Raw genomic sequence first — 25078 nt, forward strand, 5'->3', positions numbered from 1 at the left:
TGTGTGTATGTGTGTGTGCGTGTGCGATGTGGTGAAGGGCAGTATTAAGTTGAGCCCGGGCACACTGTCATTGAGCTCATTCAGATTCTTTGCTGCATTTGTGTAACCATGACGCTCGTCTAACCAATGAGAGGGCCAAGGGAGGGAGGACAGGGTTGCTATGGTTACCGTGACAGGGGAGAGCAAAGAAGGCGGTGCTGTGCCTTGCTCTTTTAGGGATGCTGTAGGTCTGTCTGGATTGTAGGCGTGTTAATACATGCACAGGTAAGTGCGTGTGTGTGTGTGTGTGTGTGTGTGTGTGTGTGTGTGTGTGTGTGTGTGTGTGTGTGTGTGTGTGTGTGTGTGTGTGTGTGTGTGTGTGTGTGTGTGTGTGTGTGTGTGTGTGTGAATGATGGTTTTGACAGGATGTTTTCTTTAATTAAAAAAGGGTCAAATTTAACAGCAAGCAATATAAATCACTGAGCCTTGGACACATGCTGTAGACACTAGTTTAGTCTGAATTTGATATATTCTATGTCTTTTATTCAACAGGGAAAATGTATATTGCACCAGATATAGCAAACAATTCTCAGATAGAGGTGTTGGGCAGAGGTAGCTGTTGACAAGCACGATAATTTATGAAGTTAAACATAATAACCTCTTTATTTATATTACAGTAGCTGTAAGGGATGACAAAACCAAACAACACAAGAGAGAACCTCGGCTGATAACCTATCTATCAAGGGATGATGGCTCATGCTCCCAGGGATCACTGCTCTCAAGAACAGAGAAAAACAACATCCAAGCTGCACCACAACAACTAAAATCCCTGGGAACATCCAGCCCGACTCCTTCAATGTCACAGCAATCCTATCCCTTTGTAAACACAATTTTAACCTCAAGAAACTATATGTGAGGTGTTTTAATATAATATGTAATTAAAGAATGAGGGCACATGAAAAGTTGCAGTATGTTGAATATTGTAGGTACCATGCTTTTGTCAGTCTCTAAATGGCGATGGAGTTGTATGGGACTAAAGATAAGCGAGTAAAGCGGTAAAAAAGATCTAGGAGACTTCAGTGGGCTCCAGTCTCATTGGAATTGATGCCATGTTTCCTATTTCAGTACAGAGTGAGTGGATATATGCATCAAATTTGCAACTTCTGAGAATAATTAGGCATTTCCATCTTTGAATAATCTGTGCAGCGCTAAATGTCTATTGAAATTGCCAGGCAATTACTCTCTATCTGGAATGATGTCTAAAACTGCAAAACAGTAATTACCAAGTCGGTTCACTTGCGACAGTGGACATGCCCTTCTGTGATGCTATTGTTTTCATATAGTGTGGATAATTAAGTTTATATGACAAGGCTACAAATACAGCTTTAGTTGAGCACAATGTATTCTTGTACAGTTTAGGCCTCCAGTGTACATAAATTTAAGACAGCTCGACCAAAAGGTTTAGCATTCCAGTATTCCAGTAAGTATGAGAGACGGTTGCCATTTCACCAATACCAATATGTGTTTGTGTGTCCAGTCTATGGCCGTGCCCCCATCCCCATGGCAGTAGTCCGCAGGGAGCTGTCCTGTGAGTCCTACCCCATCGAACTACGCTGCCCGGGCACAGATGTCATCATGATCGAGAGCGCCAACTACGGCCGTACTGATGACAAGATCTGCGACTCGGACCCCGCCCAGATGGAGAACACGCGGTGCTACCTGCCCGATGCATACAAGATCATGTCACTCAGGTCAGTCCATGTGTATGTGTGACTAAGTGAACGATGGGGAATGCATAAAGGGTGTAACCCAGTGTCTGATGCTTCCGTAGAGTGCTTATGATGAATATTTCACACTTTCTGACAACTGTGGAACAAAACTGGACAACCACAGCTAATGTAATTAATTCTGTGTATTGCTTTGTTAATTGCGTTTGTGCCATGGGATGCTTATGTGCAACGTGCACGGCTGACTCATGGCACTAACACAGAGCCAGAACAGGAACAGTTTGAATTACCTACTTTTCCAAGTCAGGAGAGCCTAAACTTTTTCAGCCCACGACATCCAAAATAACAGTGCCAGACACTCACGACCCCTACTATCCCCGGAGGTGGTTGAAGCGTACAAACGATGCGCACGGCCACGCTCACGCACTGATGGGCCTGTCTGCACACAGGCATAGCAACAGCACAAAATAGCACAACTGCCTGGCTCTCAGAACAATTTATAGTATTTTAATATTGGCAAGTAGCGGAATCCATCAGAGTACTCTCTATTAATAAACTGTTGTAAGCTCACAGGTTATTAATGTTTTGTAGCACTTATGGCTAAAATATGCTATTTCTAAATGCAGTTTTAATTTGATTTCAGGTAATCATTCTGCCACTTTCCTCTCCTGACAGTGCTGTGCAAAGCACAGCAGCTGAAGCCCTGTAAACTGCTTTACCTAATATTATTAGTATATCATTGATCACAGGTTATAGTAATTTGGATTGTTCAATTGTGTAACATTTATTTCCTATGCTGTTCACTTTATGGCTGTACCATTCCATACCAATAAGACATGAATCCGGGTTAAATATCACAGTTTGTTTAGCCAACTATGGCCTGATTCCCACTCATGTTTGGACATCACTAGCTGGGTCTATGCCACCTAAATTGGACAAATACGATTTAGATAGTACATATAAATATGATTTTACGGTTGTAAATACTAGCCTATGTAACTGAAATGCAGTTCAGAAATGATTCACAACCAGCATTATATCGGTGCTACATCTGGACAAGCTGTGAATTATATTCTAAACAAAAGGTTATCATCACTAATGTGCAAGGTAGAATTCAGCATCAACAAATTATCTTTCCACTTTTCACCTGTCTAAGGAAAAAGCAGTGTATTTTCTTTGGCCTACGAAATGTAATAATACTGTCTGATTCTGACAAAAGCCACTTTCATGCCTCCTTTCCTTACCTGAGAGTTAACCTGTATTAACAAGATAGAGCACTTTTAGCTACCGCTTGAGTCATTTTGATTTTTTTTTTTTTTTTTTTTTTTTTTACGATCAACATGTTGTTAAAACTTACTTAGTCTAAAAGGTCCAATCCCAGTTTTCCTAGTGCTACCTTAGAGATGAAGAATTGGTCTTGTGGTTTTTCAGTTATCTGTATTGGAGATGGTCTTTTGCATCGTTGTGGTCTGTACAATCTTCCATATGAACTTTTTGTATTGGACAGGTATGGTGGTGACAACAAACTTGCAAATAATAGCAAGGCAAAAATAGCAATGAGGGGAAAGCAATGCTCTCTGTAATGAGAATGTCTGGAGATAAATTATTCATTAATGTCACCATTAGTATCTCGATTTTTCAGATCACATGTTACTCTGACTTTCTTTCCTGCTGTCCCATTATTTTCTCTCTCATCTTTTTTTTCCATCTCAACATTGCTGTCATCTTCCTCTCTCCTGCCTCCTTACTCGGTTTCTCTGTCAAACCACCTGTCCGTGTCATGTGGTGGTGCTCTGCTACGATTGCTTTGGCCTGACTTGGTCTCTGTGCTCGCTCTGGTAGCTGCAGTTTGTGTGGCCACTCTCCTACAGCCCTTTCCATCCATAATTTATACACAGGCACACACACACACACAGACACACACAGCATGTACCACACACAGCATACACTGCCCAGGGGCTACACCAGACTTTAAGCTCCAATTAGCAGAGCCAGAGGCCAAACTTAATCTTGAGGGATCCTCTGTGGAGGTGACTCAGAGCGGAAACAACTGTTTATAACATATATTCTCAGTGCATGTGTGTTGTGCCGGAGACTGAGTGAGCCTTGGTGTGCGTCGGCACACACAATATTGTATGCGCGTAGAAACGAAGCTCAAACATGCTCATAAATGCAGTGAATGTGTTTTAAAAACACCAGTGTTACATAAAAATGCACCGAGTGAACCTTTGAGTGTGTTCTGATGCATTTATCTTATGTATGCGTTTGTGCACTTGTTAATGTGCACTGAATGCTGCATTGGGGCTTTTGCACATTGCGCTGGCTTTTTGTGTGATTGTGTATGTGCGTTCAGCTCTTTCCCATAGTCACATCTCTCTCTTCTTCAGTCTGTTTCAGCCTGTCTGGTTTCCACTCTCTCATTCTCTCTATGTCTGTATCATCTCTGGCTTTCAAGCTCAGCTCAGCTGGCTGATAAAATCAGAGCATGTTCTGCCTGCCCAGTGTTTCCTCAGTATCACATTCTCTCTTTGTTTTCCTCTCTACCACTCTCCAAGGCGAAGGACTGTGTGCATGTGTGTTTGTGAATGTGTGCAGGTGTGTTTGTATGTTTGTGTGTGTGTTTTTGTGTGTATATGTGTGTGTGTAAGTGTGCCTATACCACATAATTGGTCTTGATATCAAAGCCTCATATCTCCAGAGGGTCTCACAAGGCTTCTCAGGCAACCTAGAAAGGACCTGATACCGCTGCATTTCCCAGATTATCTCCCCATTGGGATACACTGGGCTGAAGGGGAAACGAAGCCGTGGCCATGAAAGTTACGCTTAATCTGTTTTAGTGATATACTGGCCTCAGTTCAGTGACTCACTTTGTTTTATCAGGTTTTGAACGGAAGCGCCTCAATTTCAAAATGGCTACTGAGAATTCTTAGTTTGAAGGTGTTTTGCAGTTTGCACGATATATAGATATTTTTGGGTTTTACCTTAAATATGAAATTAAGGGAATGCATGTATAAGTCAAGTTTTGATTGTTTATTATGCCCACCTCATTGGAACAAGTCTCATCAATTTCACTCTGTATGTGTTCTTCTAAAAATCAAGATCAATTTCACTGTATTTTTCCAAGTGAAGAATACATCAGATGTCACTAGGGAGAGTTACACTCACTAGCCACAACATTAAAACCACTGACAGGTGTAGTGAATATCATTAGCAGTCTTGTTACAGCGGCATCTGGTAAGGAGTGGGATATGCTAAACTGTCAGTGAACAGGCAGTTCCTGAAGTTCATGTGTTAGAAAAAGACAAAAAATGGCAAGCATAAGGATCTAAGCAACTTTGACAAAGACCAAATTGTGATAGCTAGATGACAAGGTCAGAGTATTTCTAAAACAGCAGGTCTTATAGGGTGTTACCAACATGTAATGGTTAGTACCTACCAGAAGTGGTCCCAGGGAGGACAACCGATGAACCGTCAACAGGTTCATGGGCTGCCAAGGTTTATGGATGGATGTGGGGAGTTGACCGAGGTGGCCCAGTCCCATAAATGACCTCTTATTGCTGAAATTGCTGAAAACATTTGTGTTGGCTGTGAAAGGAAGGTATGGAAAGGTGAAATAACACACACTGCATAGTAGCTCACTGCATATATCAGCGTGCCCATCATGGCTTCTGTCCACCACTGAAAGTGACTAAATGGTCACGTGAACACCAGATCTGGACAGGGGAGCAGTAGAAGAAGATGTCCAGGTCTGAGGAATCATGTTCTGCTTTACGTCATGTGACAGCTGGGTGCGTGTGCATCCTTTACTTTAGGAGATGGCAGCAAATGTGCTTTGGGAGAAAGGAAAGCCAGTGGAGACGGTGTAATGCTCTGAGCAATGTCCTTGACATTGATGCGGAATTCACTTTGACACGTGCTACATACCTGAACATTGTTGTCCATCTCTTCATGTTAATGTTATCCCCTGATAGCACTGGTCTCTTTCAGTAGAATAATACGCCTAACCACATATAAAAATCGTTCAAAAATAGCTTTTGAGGACCATGACAAAGAATTCAAGATGTTTGACCTGCAAATTCCCCAGATCTCAATCCGATCGAGTATCTGTGGGATGTGCTCATTAATTAATGGCGGCCCCACCTCGCAACAGGCCTTAAAGGATCTTCTGCTTATAGCTTGGTGCCTGATACCACAGGTCACCTTCAGAGGTCTCGTGGAGTCAATACCTTGTCAGGACAGAGCTGTTTTGGTGGCATTAGCGGGACATGCACATTATTCAGAAGGTAGTTTAAATGTTAGGGTAGATTTGTGTATATCAACACAACAGAAATGTTTGGAGGTTGGTTGTTCAATTCTCCGTAGAGGGAGAAAGAGAGAGAGAGCTGCAAGCAAAATTGTGGAAATGTCTACAAGATATAGCAATTTATTCTCATAAAAATGACCTGATGGCCTCTACAAATGTGTTTCACAATGCATCCGTGTCCCTTACTGATACTTGAGTGCTTCATGGACCAAGTACCTTTCAGTGCACTGTCTCTCATTCTACCTCTTAATCTCACACACATGCAGTCAGGCACTTGAGGCTACAAGTGTGGACAGTCTGAAAAATGTGTAGACAGTACACACAAACACACAAACTCTGTTTTGCTACCTCTGCCACAGCTATCGTGTTAGAAAATTACTTCTGGACTTCAAACACACTTTCCCTTGACACCTCTATACCACCTCTCCCACCTTGTTTGCCCTTCTCCCTTTCTTTGTCTCTCCTCTCTTTTTCTCTCATGCTCTCCCTTTCTCTCTCTTTCCATCCTTCTTGAAGAAGTCCCTCAACACAAAAGGAAACCACTTGCACAAGAAAGACAAGGGTGGGGAGTTGTTCTCCCTTCTCTGTTCTCCTTGTTCCCATCCTTGCTTTTGGAAGTGTTAAATAACAACATGCTTCATTTATTATTCTCATATCTGTCACCCTCTTGATATCTCAATTTTTACCACTTCCTTTTCATCTTTTTTTCTTCTCACATCTCCTCATTCCTCAAAATGCTTCTCACCCCATATTTCTCACCCTCACTGTTACTTTTCCATTCTCCCTCACCATCTGTTTTAGCTTTCACTGCCTTTCCTGTTTTTCCGTTTTCCGTATTTCATATTTTGGCCTCATTTTGACCAATTGCACTTGGGTTAACGGCCAGAGAGACATCCCAAGTCTCTAGATTAAACCTTCAGGGGCCCCTAGGAACCTAGGTGCACTGTTGCTTGAAACACACAGCTATGCACCAGCCCTCTGTGTGCACACACAAAAATTAATACACACACAAACATGAACATATGTGTTTGTTCATGCAAGCGTGCTCACATGCACTCTTGCCCACACACACAAAAGCACACTCGGAAAGAGCTGAGAGTGTTTCTCATCAGCTCCTAACTTGGTGAACTTCTTCTGGCAGACTGCCTCTTTTGAACTGAGTCTCAGCCTTCAAAGCACCAGGCAAGGGTGCTAGTGTGTGGAAGCATTTGAGTGTATGTTTGGAACATATGCCTGTGTGTGTGTGTGTGTGTGTGTGTGTGTGTGTGTGTGTGTGTGTGTGTGTGTGTGTGTGTGTGTGTGTGTGTGTGTGTGTGTGTGTGTGTGTGTGTGTGTGTGTGTGTGTGTGTGTGTGTGTGTGTGTGTGTGTGTGTGTGTGTGTGTGTGTGTGTGTGTGTGTGTGTGTGTGTGTGTGTGTGTGTGTGTGTATGTGTGTTAGTGAGAATGCACCACCATGTTTGAACCATTCACGCGGGAGACTGTAAAGAAACCTCTGAAGTTCTTTTTCTTTGACTCTGAATTATAGAAAACCACTTGAATCATAGACTGCAATCTAGTGTTGTGTGCTGCAGTCTAAGACTGTGTAACCACTGAACTATGCCATACAGTCTGGCACCTTTTTTTCAGGCGTACCTTCACTTCATCTGTCTTCTCCATTTGAGTCTAATCCATCTCTGAGAAGACAGAAGGAGAATAAGAGAGAGGCAGAACAGATAATGACAGAGACACCGATAAATAAATGCTCGAAACCTTGCATAAATCTTACACTTTTGATGATTATTCCAACTCAGTGACTCTAAGTACAAAACGGTATTATCTGCAAAATTGAAGTTTCACACTGAGGCAGTTGGGGCTATGACTGTGTTTTGTATGTGTGACGTCTTGCAGAGTTGGACTCACCAGGATATTAACAATTATATCTTATTATCCTTCTCTCTGACTTTTTCTGTCTCCATCTGCTCACTCTTCTTCTCTCGTCCCTCCATTAGCTATCCTGCTTTCCGCTGAATTAGGTCATATCTGGAAATGTCCTACTTAATGTGTGTGTGCGTGTGTGTGTCGGTGTATGCAAGTGCATGTGCCGCCACCCTCATATAGTCACCACAGTTCCAGGAGATGCCCTGCGGCACACTGGGGGCCCAACTGTCACCCTTACTCAGTGCGGTAATTAGGACCCACACACATACATATGCACACACACACTATGCATCTATGGATGCACACAAGTGAGCGTAACCTATCCTTAAATTGTGCCACATTCTGGTACACTAAAATACAAATTCAGAAACTTTCCTTTGAATGCGTCACAGCAATGAACACATTAGTTTCTTTGTAATCTCATCAATAAATTATTTCATACACATTCTCCTCTATCCACCCACTCATTAACAATTATTCTTTCACCCTGACTGACAACTGTGCTGTTTTTCCAAAACCGCTGTATTTCCACATGTCAAAGTCTTCACTGTCTGACCCTTTCTCCTGTCACCGCGGCTCAGCTAACCTTAGTTATCATGCTTCACCGAGCACCGAAGCTACATGGCTGCATAAGAATGGTTTGAGAATCGCACAGACACCACACGCTTTCTCTTTCTCTCTCCCCCACATACGCACACAAAGTCTGACACATCCAGAGAATAGTGCATGAATCAGTGCCTTAGACATGCTGGCATGTAGACAGTGACTGACTACCTGACTGACTTGATACTTTGACAAATCCAAACCGGGACACGAGGAACAACCCTCCTCCCCCTGCATGTGTACAACATTTGGATTTTCTTTCTGTGCTTCATGAGGTGAGGCTGACTAAATCCCGCAAGTCTATGTCTCGATATGGCGTGGCTGTGTCGTCTCGATGGCGATGGTGTCTTGCATTCTCCTCTGCTTCCCACCAATCAGGAGAGACAACCCAGCTGTCTGAAATGCCACTTGTGTTTTAGCTTTTAGGAGGATTTGGAGTTTTTGTGAGCGAGTGGTGTGGATTAAACTGTGAAGATGAAAGTGCCACGGAGAGAAATCCACAGACAGATGTAAGACAGAGAGAAACACTTGGATATCAGCAAAGGAATGTTGCTAGGTGGAATCGGGAGGAAGACTCCCCGAGTGTGTCCTGGAATCGGACGACGTGGAAGTTGCCATGGTTACCGGTGGAAGGAGAGAGGGGAGGAGAGGAGAGATGGCAGAGCTCAAAAACTGTACTTGGCCGTCAGCCTGCTAGGAAGATAGAGGGAGAAAGTGTTTGTATGCCTCTGTGTATGATAAGACACACACTATTATTATTATTTACAGTTTTCTTTTAGTTGAGCAGTTCATTATCTCAAAATATATCTTGTTACAAAAGCAATCAAATATGGTATACCAACAAAATAGGTCATTTTCAAAGACTGAATTAACATGCATCACACATGCAGTTTTTTTTCAGTTTGTATTCAGACATCTACAGCCGCCATATTGAAATCAGACTGTGTTGTCACCTTGACATTTTTTTTCTCATATCATATGCTACCTTAACAATGTCATAGGCATTATGCAGGCTGCAGAAATATAAGCACTGATTTGCATTTGCATGAAAATGATCCTCTGTATGCCGAGAGCAAGCTTGCAATTGCGGATTTTTAAAAATTTGTTTGCAGATATGTCAGTGGTTGATTTCACTAACTTGACTGCAGTTTGTTGAATTGGATCCAGAATCAAAATTTTATTTACTGTTCAAGTACACTTGACTAGAGTGGTTTCAGATCACCCTGTCTATCAGTCATTTTGTATCATTGACATTTTTCAGAATGTGATTCATATTTTATACTGCGCATGCACAACAGTGAAAGGGAAATTGTGAGGTGCTGCATGTTGGTCAGAGGCTACAAACTGGACATAAAGCATACAGTATTAATGGTATATGTGCATTTTTATTTGGCACAGTATATGCCAGTATGTGTCAAAAATGACACTTTACATTCTCAGATAGAGTAAGAGAAAAATGGGAGCGAGTGGCATCCTCCAGCCAAATATTAATAATGTAACACATTTCAAAGTTTTCTCCCACTGGGGAAAACAACGTTATTTTACCTGTGGCTTGTCTGACAGGCTGTTGGAGAGCTGACAGAAACACATTGAGGGACTGCCGTGCAGTGCGTTGATGTTTGTGTGTATGTGTGTGGGAGAAAGACAAAGGGAGAGACAGATCTGTCATTTCTTCACGAGTGTGGCATGGTGGTGCTGGCACAGGATGTGATGCATCTGCTTCACTATACCCCATGGCAGACATATACGCAGACCTGCACGAACACACAGGCACCTGTCTTCTGCTCCCTTTGTCTTACCTCTGTCAATCGCAGCCCCTGTATCACTCTTCAGTTACTCCATTCCCATCACTCCATTTGTCCATCTCCAAATAACCCCATTCTATATGTGTGCATAACCACGTCAGGGAGCTAATAAAGCAGGAACGAGGCCAGTAACAGAAGAATCTCATATGTGGTGTGTGTGTGTGAGGGAGAGATAGTGGCCAGCCTAACAGCTTTTTATCCTGTAGTGAGATACAGTAACTACACTCTGTCTGCTGTCAAATGGGTTTCCTGAACTCCCGCAGGACATAAAGAGCCCTGTGAAATCTTCTCTCCCCCTTCCTTTTGGTGTTTTTGCAAACTGTCTTATTTTTTTGGTTGTTTTTACAACTGCTCACCTCTTTAGTTCTTTCCAGTTTAATCTCTTTTCAAAGTAACATGGGGAATATTTTTGTATTCATTTTTGTGTTTATTCTATTTTTATAGCTAATTTTGGATACTGATACCCTGCGATTTATAGTGGTATTATCTAGCCATAGTTCTTTTCAAGTAGTGTTTAATTTAATTTCATTGTTTTAGCATTGAATGAACACAATGTATTCTTAAATTTTAAGAAAAGGAAACACATTTAGGTGATACATATCTGAATATCACTATGCAGTTTTTGTAGATATCTTTTCCTTTACTTTCTACTCTTCAAAATTTTGTTTCAAATAATTTTGCCTTATGTTGAGTCACCCCCAAACATCCTCATCTTGTATTCGCTCTATACTCTGAGTTTATGTATGCGTCCAGCTGTCAAAAGCAGAAAATGTTTTTCCAGTCTGTTTTCTGCAAGTTACCTCACAGTATGGGTGAACAAGCCGAGAAAAATAAGATGGTGACATTATGCGCACCATGAGTCCATATTGCATTTTCTCTGAGGGAGCTCTACCAAGAGATTTCTCAATATTCTGAACCGTCAAGGTTCCTGCCCGTGTGAAAAGAGAAGCCACATAATGCTCAGTAATGCAGTTATGAGACATGCTGCGAAACTGTTAAAGGATTAAAATCTGTGTTCTTGAATATGTTGGCTTCCTCTGTGTCTAACAATAGATCTTTAAAAATTAACACATATTAATTGCTCACTACTCTTTAATATAATGCACTTAATATCTTGCTTTATTGTAGGTAGTGGTGAATAAACTGAGTAAAGCAAATCAAGATTTTGGACAGTCATGATATTTTGTGTCATCACTGAGGGGGGTGCAGTCGCACCCATGGATGTATTACCCCACTCATAAAGTCTAGTCATTAGTGTGTATATTATTTGATGTGTATTCCTTAAATGACTCTCACGTCATGTTTTTGCGGACTTCTTCTCACTTCTGCATTTTTGTACTCTACAATCTCTCTCCAGTTTATCTGGCTGTTTGAGAGTTCTGACTTATTGTGGACTCCATGCACACATAAAAGGAATATGAAATGAAATGGGTCAGATAAAATAATATTCATAAGGATTTTTCCAGGCTTTCTAAATGTTGCTGGACTGAATGGGTCAGATTTTGATAATGAAAGTGATCATTTCAGGTGGGTTGTGGTGCTCTGAATAATAAAGTTGCAGTAATTGTGTATGGGGAAAAAAACACTTTTGCACCAGTGTACATCACATCATGAGCACAAAAGATGTAGTAACCTGGTTTGTCCACTAGACAGAACTTGCTTGCAAACTTGCTGCTCCCATAGCTTCTGTTTTTCGATGTCTCCATGTAGTGCACGTGAAACATAGACTGTGGCACATCCAAACTGACAGTCTATAGTTTGTTGTTTATTATTGACCTTATGGTCAATATAGGGAAAAGCCTCAACTTTCAATCTATGGGGTCTATCTATCTGCATATCTGCATCATGGCTCCATGTGAAACAAGAATCTCATTGCAAGGTTTCACAAAGATAGGAAAGGACATAGATCATTGACCAACTAACATTCAGTCAAAACACAGTTGCAGCAGTAATCAGGAGGTGTAGAACGCATCATAATACTGCTAATCAACACTGCAGTGGCCATCTTTCTGAAATGATGCTCTCTGCGCTAGCTCTGTGAGAGGTACATTGTTTTTTGATACAAAACTGCAAGAAAAAAAACTAAACATTCTGAAACAAACTTTGCTGAACGGGGAAAAAAAGCCTGATGAATGATGAAAACACATTCTTTGGTCACATGTGACTAGGGTTAGAGGAGTTCTAGCATGCTTGGTGTGAACCTGGGTAAGTCTACCACAATGAATGCATAGTCCTGACAGTGAAGCACCGAGTTGGGAATGTAATGATATGTTGTTACAGATGGCACCATGAATGCCTGTGGCTATACCAAAATACTCTCTGGCAAGATGACTCCCAGTCTCCAAATGCTTGGCAGAAGAGAAATATTCCAGCATGATAGGGTTACTAAAGAAGACAAAAGTGAAAACTATGATGTGGCCTAGTATGTTGCCTACCTTAAATCCAATATCGTGTTAAGGGTATTTTAAAGATAATGGTGGAGCAAGAAAACCCTTAGTCCCTAACAAAGAGCAGCTGAGTAAAATTAATCTATAAAGAATTGTATAAAGAAAGGTATACTCCATGCTGAGGAGGATTGTAATTTACAAATAGTGAGTTAAAACTGTTAGCTTTTGGTTTTACATAAGAGCTGTTTGGCTTTGATGCAATGCAGTAATTTGATATTTAAGTGACGTTGCACATGTGCGTACCACTTCTGTTCTATGTTGTTAGGTATATCTCAATCAATAGTGACTAGTAGACTAATAATTCGAGATTTTGGACACTTAGTGTAATTTTATGTTTTTACTGTTTAGTTGCACAATTGTCTTTTTGGCATCTGTAACATGTGGCAGAAAGTAGTGTTCATGCCATGCACACTACGTTTTTGTTGCATTGTGGAATTTTTGAGGGCAGTATTAAGTGGATAAATTTAGACACTCAAAATTCAGAGGCTCTAATGGTAGTCAGTAAATACAATAGTGCAGTTCTGTTCTGGGATGTTTTAAGAACTTCTACAGATCACAGTCTACTGTGGTTTTATGTGTGTTTTGATATTCCAACATAATTTCCAAAAGTTAGTATGCATTAGGCATGTTCACACACTGCTATAGATGACTCAGAGAGTGCTATGGAGTGGTTTGACTATATTCGTGTGTTGATTCTAGAGGACTTTGCTGAGGCTTTGTGTGTCACTCACTCTCAGAAACCTCTTTCAACTCACGAGGATTAGTTCCCGACTCTCACTTGTTCTGTAATTATATAGTTCTTCAACATATCTGCATATGAGCGCACACACACACACACATGCAGACAGTCGCGCACACAACGCACACACTCAACTATTTATCCTGTTTTACATATGCTCACAGACACATGCATGTGCTCACACATATGCATAAACATACCCACACAGACGCTCCACCAGCCAGCATCAGCCTCATCAAATCATCAGTCAGTCAGTTATGTTTATATGAGGGCTGGAGACAGAGAGACAGAGATGGAGTGAAGGGAGGTCTGCCAAACAAAGTGAAAAACATCACAGACAATAACAACAGCAGCACCCACTGCAGCATCGCAGCCTTTTCTTTCCCTGCCTGCCATAGCTCGGCTTTGTTAGTGAATAGTTTGTTTGCGTGCGTGCGTGTGTGTGTGTGTGTTGCACGTTGCAAGGAAGAAAGCCAGCGGGCAAGGCGGTATCCAGGCCACTGCCTTGTTTTGATGTGGTCATGCTAATTAAAAAAAACGGGAGCTTTTCTGCCAACACCAAGAAAAACACACGGGGAAAATATCGAGCCATTTTGGTGTTTGAAAGAATAGGTTGCAAAGGTGCGTGGGGGTGTGTGTGCATGTTCTGCATTTTCATTAATCATGGGTCACAATGCAGAAAGGATGTGAATAGTGAGTTTTTTTTTTTTGCTGATGTCTTTATGTTTTGTTAGGCTGCTGGATAAACATGTTGGCAGAGAGGGAAATGAGAGCAACAGAAATGAAAAAAAAAGAGGGAGATGGAGGTGTACCGGGGACATAAGGGAGTCTTTTTTGGATCTGACTCAGACTACTGGCTCAGACAGAACGATGACGTCAGCCCAGGCTTTACTAAGGATGGAGGGATCGAGGGAGAAACGGAGGGAGGCTGAAGATGACGCCCTGAGGGAGGCAGGGATGAGAAAGGTATTAAGGAGGGAGAGGGCACAGAAAGAGAGAGCACAACGACAGCAATAAGAGGCCTACCACATATATCTGGGTGTGACTTCGGAAACTGCAGCTAAGTGGGTTTAAGACAGATAAACAGACAAAAAAACAGACAGTCGGAATGAGAGACAAAGAAGGAGGAACAGAGAGGAATAATTCCTAGGCGGGAAGGATGAAGACAAAGGCTGAAAAAAGAAATTGGTTTATTATCTTGGCTTAGAGAGTGTGGGGAGGAGAAAAAGAAAGGTAGTGCAGACAAAAATAGATGGAGAAAGAAGAGTGATAGCAGAGATATATACGCGTGCAAGAGATTATGTCGAATCTTTGCTCTATACCCTTTATTTAAAATACCAGTCAATAACCTTCAGCGCTTTATGACTCAGCCATGAAAGTCCCGAGCCTGAGTTGTTTTTTAGTATCATAAAGCAAAAGTAAACACACAAATACACATACCCACAGCTGGTGCAAAGCTTAAATGTTCTCCCCTTTGCTCCCTTGAACCTATTTACACCTTTATTTCTTCTAACCTGCTTACTTCCTGCACTGAGTCTGCTTTTGAAATGTATTGTATTTCTGTTATTTATGCATTTTGCTGGCCTTGTACAATGACTTTTTGATGCCACATGGTTACACTGTCCAGTACACTTGGATCTTTATGCTTCTTCTTCTTTCTTCTTTGGAGATGAAGCATCATTTTTATAAAGCCCCTTGGTTTCTCGGTGCTGCCAGTTTTCAGGCTTCTTCTGCTCAAAATCTGTGTGGAAATAATTAATCCTATCCTTGCACCTGTGGCAGCACTTTTGAGCACACAGCTTTGAGTGAAACTGTCAACTCTAGTCACTCGTGTCTCAGCGAGATGACATCATAACTGCTGGATGGGTTTTGCGCGAGGAAATATGTGAGGTCATTAAATGGGGTTTTGCGCTCTGATTCACCACTGTGGGCCGGCCAGTCATATCCATCGATGGGTGCTGTGAACAAAGTTGTGGCGCCATGTCAGTTTTGTGTCCCCCCAAGTCCACAACTCGCACTCATGACAGGTGACCGATGATGAAGGCACCGGGGCAAGAAATTAAAAAGCACAGAGGCGAGAAAAACGAAGGGAGGGCGAGAAGATGGGTGGGTATTGTTATTAGAATATGACAGACATCGCAACGCATAGAGTTTTGGACCTTTTAAACCCCGATAACCCCGTCGCTTGACCACATTTACGCTGGTCAGCTATAGACACCAATAAATGTCACAGTTAAGTAGTTCTCTGTAGCCTACATTAGTTCTGTGTTTTTTTTTCATGTGAATATTGAACTAAAAAATTAAATTAGCTCTCATGCATATTTCATTATGCAAATTGTTGAATGATACTGTAAGAAAAGAGACTTGAGGGGTTTATCATGCTCATTAAAAATATCTCAATGGGAGAATCTGAATGTTTTTAATGTAAATGTCGTCTGTTTGACAGGTGTGCAGAGAGGGAAAGACAGAGCGGTTTTACTAATTGAAAGGAAATATTCAGAGGAGAAGAGAGAAGGCTCATCTGCCTCCTTAAAATAGCCTTTTTTTCTCATGCGTCCTTTGTCCCTATTCTTGTACATAATATATTCTTCATTCACGTTAATTCAATAATTTATTTAAACCAGGAAGTGCCATTGAGATAAAGTGCCACTTCAGAGTGGGGTAGCATTTTAATGTTATTACACATATATATCATGATAATTTATGGACTCCAGTCATCCCATAACAAATCATCTTTGGTTGCGAGGAGTGGCCCTGGCATGTTTAATTACACTTACACATAAATGTCATGTATGCTTTTATATAGCCCCACACCTACACGCATGTAAACACAAACATTCACAGGCACGTAGTAAATATACATGGTGTGCCGCCTTCTGTAACCTGTGTTAATAAGAGTGAGAAATACTTACTTTTTGTGTGTCAGAGGAGAGGGCCCCCCTGATAATTAGAATTAATTATCTGTAGTCTGGGGCAAAATGCTCTTAAAGACATAGGTTATTGTTCTCTCTGCTGCGCACACACACACACACACACATGCACACCACACACCTCAGAAGTGTCCTTGTGCCACAGCTATTCAGTATCCACTGTGGGCCACCTTGTGTACGAGTGAACTCAGTGATTCCATTACTGTAATGTTCACTCCAGGTATACCAGTAAGGGCATTTTGGCTGCTCTATTGTCAGCATAAAGGGTCCTTAAACACAGATGACCCTTGAGTGTCAGGGTGAATGAGGTGAATTGCATCGGTGGATATAATACATCTCACTGTACATTACATCACATAATGTCAAGATGTGTGGATTGTGTTATAGGGTGCTTTGGACCTAGTAAAAAACAAATGCAGTCTAACACAATGGCCCTGCAATAAATCCTGTCTTTGTGAAGGCTTTGAAGTTCAGCTTTAGTTGAAATTGTTTTAGAGAGATTTGGATTCACCTGCATGATCATTTTGGAAGATGTAGTTTATGGTGGTTTGAATTGTACTGTGTAGTGCTTCCAGGTGCTTTGATTGACTCGTTCACCTCATTTATATCAAGCTATTAAAAGAAACACCGTTCTCTATAATGCGCTGCAATTCAAGCTGAACACGAACTGAATATTATAATCTTAATAAAAGCAGGATTTATTGTGGGACTGTTGTATTAGAGTGAATTAGTTTGAGTTAGATCTATTTAATGTACCTGTGCATCTGGATGTGTTCAACTAACATCTGCCTCTTCACCCAACTTCTTATTTTAGATGCAACAACCGTACTCAGTGTGCAGTGGTGGCTGGTCCTGACGTCTTCCCCGATCCCTGCCCTGGCACATACAAATACCTGGAAGTCCAGTATGAGTGTGTCCCATACAGTAAGTACTCTTCTTTTTAGTATTTCAACTAGGGCTGCAACTAACGATGAATCGATGAATCGTCTGAGCACAATACGTCATCAAAAGCGGAAGTGAGGGCGCAATGCAACAGAAATCACTGTCCGAGTAGAGCGCAGAACACGGACGGACATCCGTGCTGTATCGTGCATATATAGTATATGCGTATATTATATATGCACGATACAGCGTGGATGTCCGCGCTGTATCGTAAATGCGGAAGTCCGCGCTGTGTCGTGCATATATAATATATGCATACACTATATATGCACGATACAGCGCAGATGTCCGTCTGTGTTCCGCGCTCCACTCGGATGGTTATTTATGTTGCATTGCGTGCTCACTTCCGCTTTTGATGACATATCGTGTTCAGACGATTCATCGATTCATCGTTAGTTGCAGCCCTAATTTCAACTTTTTTGATCTTATTTGTCTTTAAAGTCTTTTGCTAAATCCATCATATGGTGCATGTGAGTGCAATATGTCCAAAATACACACACTGCCTTGAAAATGATTCCATTTTAACGTCTTGGCCAGTTTTACTTACTGTGTTATCAGTAGCCAAATGCCCTGTGAATCTACATGAGTAATTTGATGCCAGAGTAAGTTTATGTGGGAACTTCTAATGATATCGCTCCCTGGGAAACTCCGAGGGAGGAAGGATGAGGATCTCAACTGGTGACAGATGGTGATTTGACCTTTGACCAGGTGGTAACAGACTGGGAGGTCGTATCCACTGGAGTGAAACATTCATGGGTTATGTTAACAAAATATCAAAACAACTGTGCAACTTTGGTTTTTTTTTTCATATAAGCATAGTTTCCCCCAAAATCTAGGTTACAGCTCACTGCATAATAAACGCATAAGGGATCTGCACGGAGACTTAACGGATTAAAGACATCTTTTTGTCCTTGATGTTTATTTTACAATACATTCCAGCTTAGAGGCTTTGTCCAAAGGCAAAGTTAAAATGCAACTTCTGTGTCTGTTGTATGAGAAAACAAAATCTCATGTGATTCCCTCAGTGCCAACTCACACCAGTTAGTTTTCTATCACAACCGGCATTAAAATTTATTTTGCTCAGCAGGCAGTTATATTTGATGTTTGACACATGTCAAGGTGGAAAACCCTACCAAGGAACAGATAAGCAGGTGAAAACTCAATTGTTATTTGAAAAAAAGCTGAAAAAAGCTGCATGTGAAAATTACAGTGTACTTTCAATGCACTGAGAAAGGAAAATACAGGTTCTGAACTTAAGATACACAGTGCACCGATGTGACTTTCTCAATAACTTTAAAATTAGATTTTTTTTGTACTATGAGATCTTGATATGTGGTCTTATTTGTAAAATGGGCACAAATGTAGACTGAAGAAGTTATGTGGAAATTGCTGACATTTTTCTTTGCTATAAATGTTATTCTCTTGGAACAGTTGCAGTTGTAACAGACAGGAAGACATACAAAGTTGGAAATGGATAATTAATTTTCTCCATATTTACGCCAAAAACAAAGTAATCTCCAGAATTTCATTTGGTCACATCTGTGAATTTAACTTTGGCCAAAATAGCTAAGAAAGCAGAGTAAGCCTTGCTTGTTTCGAAAACATTTGAACGCAAATTACCCTCACTTGCTCTTTGTGTAATAGGTGAGTCAGACTATTCAAACCTTTTGTTTACCTTCCTTTCATAAAAAAAACCAAAAAAAACATTGTGCATCACAAAGTTGACAGGCCAGACACTAATACTTTGAACTTTAACTTTTCTTGTGCACAGTTTCTCCACAAATCTTAAAGAAATCTCAGACCCATTTTGAGTCTTTTGTCTAACATTGTCTACAGCCTTGGCACCACGGTTCACACAGACGGCCAAGGTGATCTCCCACACTGAAGCATTCAATTATGTCTGGCTAAACGGCTCTTTCCTGGCGTCTAGAATGACCAGCAGATTAAATAATAGGACTATCAGAGCCCTCTCTGGAGCAGATGGAAACACAACCTGATACCTGCTTAATGCCCCACCAAGCACGCACACACTCACCCACACTGCACACACATGCAGGCATCAAAAAAGAAAATGTGTGTGTAGCAGTGTATGTTTTCACTCGTCTCATTCATTCAGAACTTGCCTGCGTGTTCTGTCTTTATCTTCTCAATTGCCAGCCTGAAAATACAGCACTACTTATTTCATAGATTTGGCACTGTAAAGAACTACGGCTTATGAACAACTGAGTGCAAAGGGAGAGGAGTAGTATGCTGATCTGATAAACAGGGGGTCAGTCCGGGTAACATTTCTTCCCGCAAAAAATAGACAGCATCTGAAACCAAAGTCATTAGAGAGTGCAGCTAACGCAAGGAGGGACCTAGTGAGGGATATGAAGCATTGGAGGAAAAGACAGTGAAGCAGAGAGAGAGTACTGAATCAAAGACAAGCGAGAAAGAGAGTGCATTAGCATCCTGCATACTGACTGAAGTGTTTGTGCTAGATCAGTTAGCACTGCGTGCAATTCACCACCTGGCTCCTGTGGGTGTGTTTAGCAAATGTTTCACAATCTTACCGAGAAAAAAAGTGTACAATTTATAAAGGCGAAATAAATCCTTGAATACCGTGACTCCACACTTCATGATGTTTTGTCTGAGAATACCTAAAGCTTTACATGGCACAACCCTTCACAGAGGCCTCATATTGCATTCCTCAAATATTTATGAAGTCAATTTTCTTTGAAAGGCGTAATAATGTCTGAACTGTAGAGCAAGGTACTCCTGCTCGCTGACATTCAGGCTGCAGATTCAGCCGTCAACGATCACACTGGCGCTCTTGACACAGCAAATCAATGCTGTCAGCGGCATTGTTGTGAAAGATACATTTTGTAAGACATTAAGTGGTGAAATATTTCCAAGATGTTGCAGTAAATCAAGAAGAATCAATAAAAGAGGCTTGTTTTCTAAAATATATGACAGTGTACTCAAACTGTCGCATTTCCAAAATGCATACAAGCTGAAGCTTTAATAAATCATTATATTTACATTTGAAGAGAGCGTTGGGCGTAGTGCACTGAAATGACAGCAACATCAAGGGACATCCATAACTCAAGTAGGTCTCCCTCGACATTAAGCACACTGTTGAGCGTAAACACCTGACCCCTAGCAATCACCTCTGAGGCCAGGTGTTGCTCATCACAAACCGACTGCGTGGAAAGAAAATGAGCTGAGCTCCAGTGAGACACAACTTTATACTACTGATGCACTTATTTCCTGAGCACTTTAAGCAAAATTGCTATGTTTCCCCACCACATAGATATTGTAAACAATTCTCAAAGTGGGTTGTAAAACAGGTAATTAAATTATGTACGGTTCAGTTTTCAGGGAAAATTTTGCTCCTCCGTCAGCCCTCCTTTTTTTTTTTTTTATTCAGGATTTTTTGGCTTGCGCTACCTTCACAACTCTTCATCTCTCCTCACTGCACTGCAGGTTTTTGGCTCTTTTCCAAAGCTACAATCAAGTGCTGCCTCTTTCTCTCTCTGGCTCTCTATGGTATGAGTGTGTGGCAGTCGTGTGCCAAACTAGCCAGCTAGCTTTGGCAGTAATTAGCCACCTGTGTATACGTGCTCATAGCACTGCGGGCGCTCTATAAATATCCATACATTAGCTCACTGCTGTACAAAATGCTTCTCCAAGGCAACTCTCATGGATTTAATCTCAACAAATACGCTATATGCTGCAGAAAAAAAAAATGATATGCACGGTTTCATTCATGTTCAGCCAATAAAAACAGGCAGCAACACTTGGGATTATGACTATCCGTTTCCCCATCTTCATGCGGTATACCCTGGCTCTCCTGACTGCTGTTATGAAGCAATTAGCCTACTACCACGTTTAGTGTATTAATCAGAAAAGCCAGTGATATGTTATGCAATACCCATGCAGTCTATTTCAGACAATAGAAGTTGGCTCTGTAGGAAAGCTAATTAAAAGATAAAATCACCTTCTTCTCTGTCCAATTAAAGACTTCTGTCAGATTGGACCCTTGGAATAACTTCATCACGATGACATGAGAAGTGCTGTTTGTGGGTGTGTGTCACAGAAACACATCGCTCGCCATTAGGATTCCTTGTTCGTGTGTGCGTGTATGTGCATGTGCACTATATGTGTGTGTGTTTGTGTGGGAGAAACATGCAGACATTTTTGTATTTCTCAGAGAGAGTAAGGGAAGATGGGAACGCGACCAAAGAGACAGAAGGAGAGACGGCAGAGCGACAGCTGAAACAGAGATAGAGAGAAATAGGTTAGACGAGGCCAGCAGACGAGGAACAGAAAGAATGAATTAACTGATAAAAGACACTGTGTGAGAGGTGGACAGGGTTTAGGTTGGGGGAAGCGGTAGAGATACAGAGGAGGTAACGGAAAGAATTAACAGGGGGGAAAGCGCAGGATGAAATAATGAAACAGAATGGCAGGTGAGGATGAGAGGAAGGGAGAAAAAGATCGTAACGAAGAGAAAGAAAGGAGAAAACGTCTGTGTCCATAAATGACCTTGGGCTTTCGCTGGCTGAGCTGCTTGGAGATCAGAGATAATAGTGGTAAGGCTGCTGTCGCCACTCGTCTGCAGAAACACGCACACAAACATGCACGCGCCGCATGCATACACACATTTTACACACACTCGCGGACACACACCGTCTTTCCTCCTAGACGAATACCTCCTTAATAAACCATACGTTTTCAATAAAAATGCTAATTATCTTTACACCGCAGCACACTCAGGTTAACATTGCCTCTGTATGTGTGTGCATGTGTAGGTGTGTGTGTGTGAGAAAGAAAAAAAAAAACACAGAAGGTGTCCAAGGTACAAAATAAGAGCAGTTGGTGTGATTACAGATTTTAATTTTTTTCTCAATTTAGCAGATTCTACTGCAGATATCAGTGAATAATTAGATGATTTAAACCAGACAGGCGACACATCCTCCGAAAACAGCACTAATTTTAGTGCCATTCTGCTGCTATTGTTTTCTAATATTCATCCAAAGCCATTCTAGGAATAAATGAGCAGAAATGTTAGGGGTTTTTTCTGTAGCTGCATAGCCAACTATTCAATAGTGCTTTCTAAGTGGTTTTGTGAATGATCAGTCAAAGATATTGGATAGATACAAACATGCCACTACCTTTGCAGAATTTAGTTATGAATAACACTGAGAAAGAGATTGAGAGAAAATGCTTTCTTGTTGACGTTTTCTTGGAAACAAGGACATTTTCTGGCAAGTTGTCAGTCCATGTTTTTTCCCTTCTTCTTCTAGCCACACTCAGCGGCTGAATTAGCCGTAGCACAAAGGACTTGTCATTTCTTGCATCATCCTGCATGCTTGAACTACCCTTGACAACACCTTGAGGTTTCAACAAATATCCAACCAGTGCCAACCTATATTCACTCTGTTAAATCCTGCGCACTGAAAAATTAATGACTGATTTGTGAAAAACTTGCATTTCTTACTTTCATCCTGGAAATCAAAACAATGATGCCTGAACAAAAAAAGAAAAGTCCGACACAGAGTTCACCACCAGAGATGTCCATTAATCTAGGGAAACAATGAGCAGCAGTACAAATTGAATGACATTTGTTTGACATTTTGTGTGCCATTTGGTACTTGTTGCCGCCACACTTTTTCATTTGAAATCTATTAGTTGTGGGCAACCTTGAACTCCGCATGTTCTTGCCTCTGTGTCTGCGAGGCTGTATGAGAGCCTCAGGTACTGTGAGGGGCTTGTTGTTTGGTGTCATTAATCCCTGTCTTCTCAACCACAATGTGTCTCTATGTACTGTTTATACACTGCATTAGTGTGCTTGCCTTTAGTACTTTCATGTGTCGTTCCATCGCACACTCCCCTCTTCATAGACAGACTATCTGCTTGCTTTCCCAGCTTTTCTCACAAGGGAGCTGCTTACTTGTGGTGAACCATTTTATATCTTAACTCGTAATGACACACTCACACAAGCGCATGTGCACACGTGCATATACACACTTGTTTTAGGTTTAACACGATCTTCTTCCAGAGATTGCTTATTTATCGGGAGTTGTGCTAAGCTGCACCAGTTACCATGCATTTTTCATGAGCCTCGGATTTAATGGTTACTTGTGTGTGCGTCCGTGTGCATGTGTGTCACGCATGTTTCTGTATTTCTTGTGGCTGGTGATGAGTCTTGGCTTTAATATTTTAAAGAATTTATGCATGTGCTGTGCAATATGTAGTGTACTTGTGCTATATTTAAACATGCGCTATCCGGAAGTTCTTCCAAATGTTTTTTGAATTTGAGGGCTCTGCTGCCTTCCTCTCCTCTCCTCTCCTCTCCTCTCCTCTCCTCTCCTCTCCTCTCCTCTCCTCTCCTCTCCTCTCCTCTCCTCTCCTCTCCTCTCCTCTCCTCTCCTCTCCTCTCCTCTCCTCTCCTCTCCTCTCCTCCTATTCTCCCTCCCCTTTCCTCCCCTCCTTCCTTCTCTGGGGACTAGTTCCATTCAGCAGGTCTCTAACAGTCTTGAAAGACACAAGGGCACAGCCTGCAGGATTAGGTTTCTGCCGTGTTCACATTCCACTCAGTCCCCCAGGGACTAAGGTGGAATGAAATTCATATGTTTAAGAGGTTTCAAGCAAGTGTGCACATTTCATTGCAGGGCGACATGAACAACCCTTTGCTGAAGCTCTAAGGATAGCGGTTTGAATATAATAGACAGGGAATTGGTGTTTTGGGTTGAAGCGAACCAGTGCATTCAGTATGCTCCTGCCTCCACACGCAGATGCTTGCACACTCATACACACAGTCACACAGATTACATGGCATACACAAAGCATTGGCTTGCACACTGCATCAGAAAGCATTTTAATGTGGCAGTTTTGGCTGGTCCATTGAAATGCAATCCCACTAATCAAATCAATTTTCTGGTTTTCATTGCTCTGTTGCTATTAGCATACATTAAAGAACTCATTATCTCAGGTCATTTTATAATGCTGTGTTTTTATTCCTGCACTTGCTGTAGGACGACCACGGACATTATGATCATTTGTGTGTTTGCACATGTTGCGTCATGCTCTTGTCTGTTTTCCCTCCGTGCCCCTCTCCCTCTTTTCATGTCTGCATGTCATGTGTGTGTCTGCTCCCCCATATGTGCGTGTGCAACATATGTGAGATGCGGTACTGTCAAATAGCTTCCCGGTTGCAGCATAGTCTCCTCAGACGCTTATGTAATGTTATTACCAATCACACATGGAGAGCATCCTGGCACTCTCACAAGGTTAGGATGAAATATGAGGACGATTATGGAGATCTGAGATTGTATTATCATGATTTCCTTATTATTGCATCATTAATCTATTTTTGTCTCTTGTCTCTATCTCTCTCTTTCTCTCTCTCTCTTGTTCTCTCTTTTTTCTCTTCAAATCTTTTGCCTGTGGCCGTTGCAGAAGTAGAACAAAAAGGTAAGTCTGTGGAACAAGCACATCCCCGCATTCACGCATGCACACGTGCTCAAAATCTGGAATTGGGCGTAATTTTTTGATGCCAGCACCTGAAGCCTTTTATACCCTGTTGCAGCATGACATCCTTTTCAAAGTCATCGCTGCTATATTACGACAGCTTGATCTCAGCATATAGAGGCAATTTGAAAACACTGCTTCTCATTAGACACACTCTAGCCCCATATTATT

The 25078-nt window shown here is 41.5% G+C and overlaps 1 protein-coding gene across 11 annotated transcripts in view; it reads left to right on the forward strand.

Annotated features, from left to right (window-relative positions):
* The window catches only part of adgrl3.1 (adhesion G protein-coupled receptor L3.1), a 117057-nt gene that overhangs the window by 32376 nt on the left and 59603 nt on the right, over positions 1-25078 (forward strand). For all 11 annotated transcript variants that reach the window (XM_035952584.2, XM_023279696.3, XM_023279699.3 and 8 more), the window contains exons 4-6: positions 1517-1730; positions 17265-17374; positions 24836-24850. In XM_035952584.2, the coding sequence (XP_035808477.1) occupies positions 1517-1730; positions 17265-17374; positions 24836-24850 (339 nt within the window). The remainder of the gene's footprint in view (positions 1-1516; positions 1731-17264; positions 17375-24835; positions 24851-25078) is intronic.

This window comes from Amphiprion ocellaris, chromosome 4 (assembly GCF_022539595.1).
Source record: "Amphiprion ocellaris isolate individual 3 ecotype Okinawa chromosome 4, ASM2253959v1, whole genome shotgun sequence".
Classification (NCBI taxonomy): Eukaryota; Metazoa; Chordata; class Actinopteri; family Pomacentridae; genus Amphiprion; species Amphiprion ocellaris.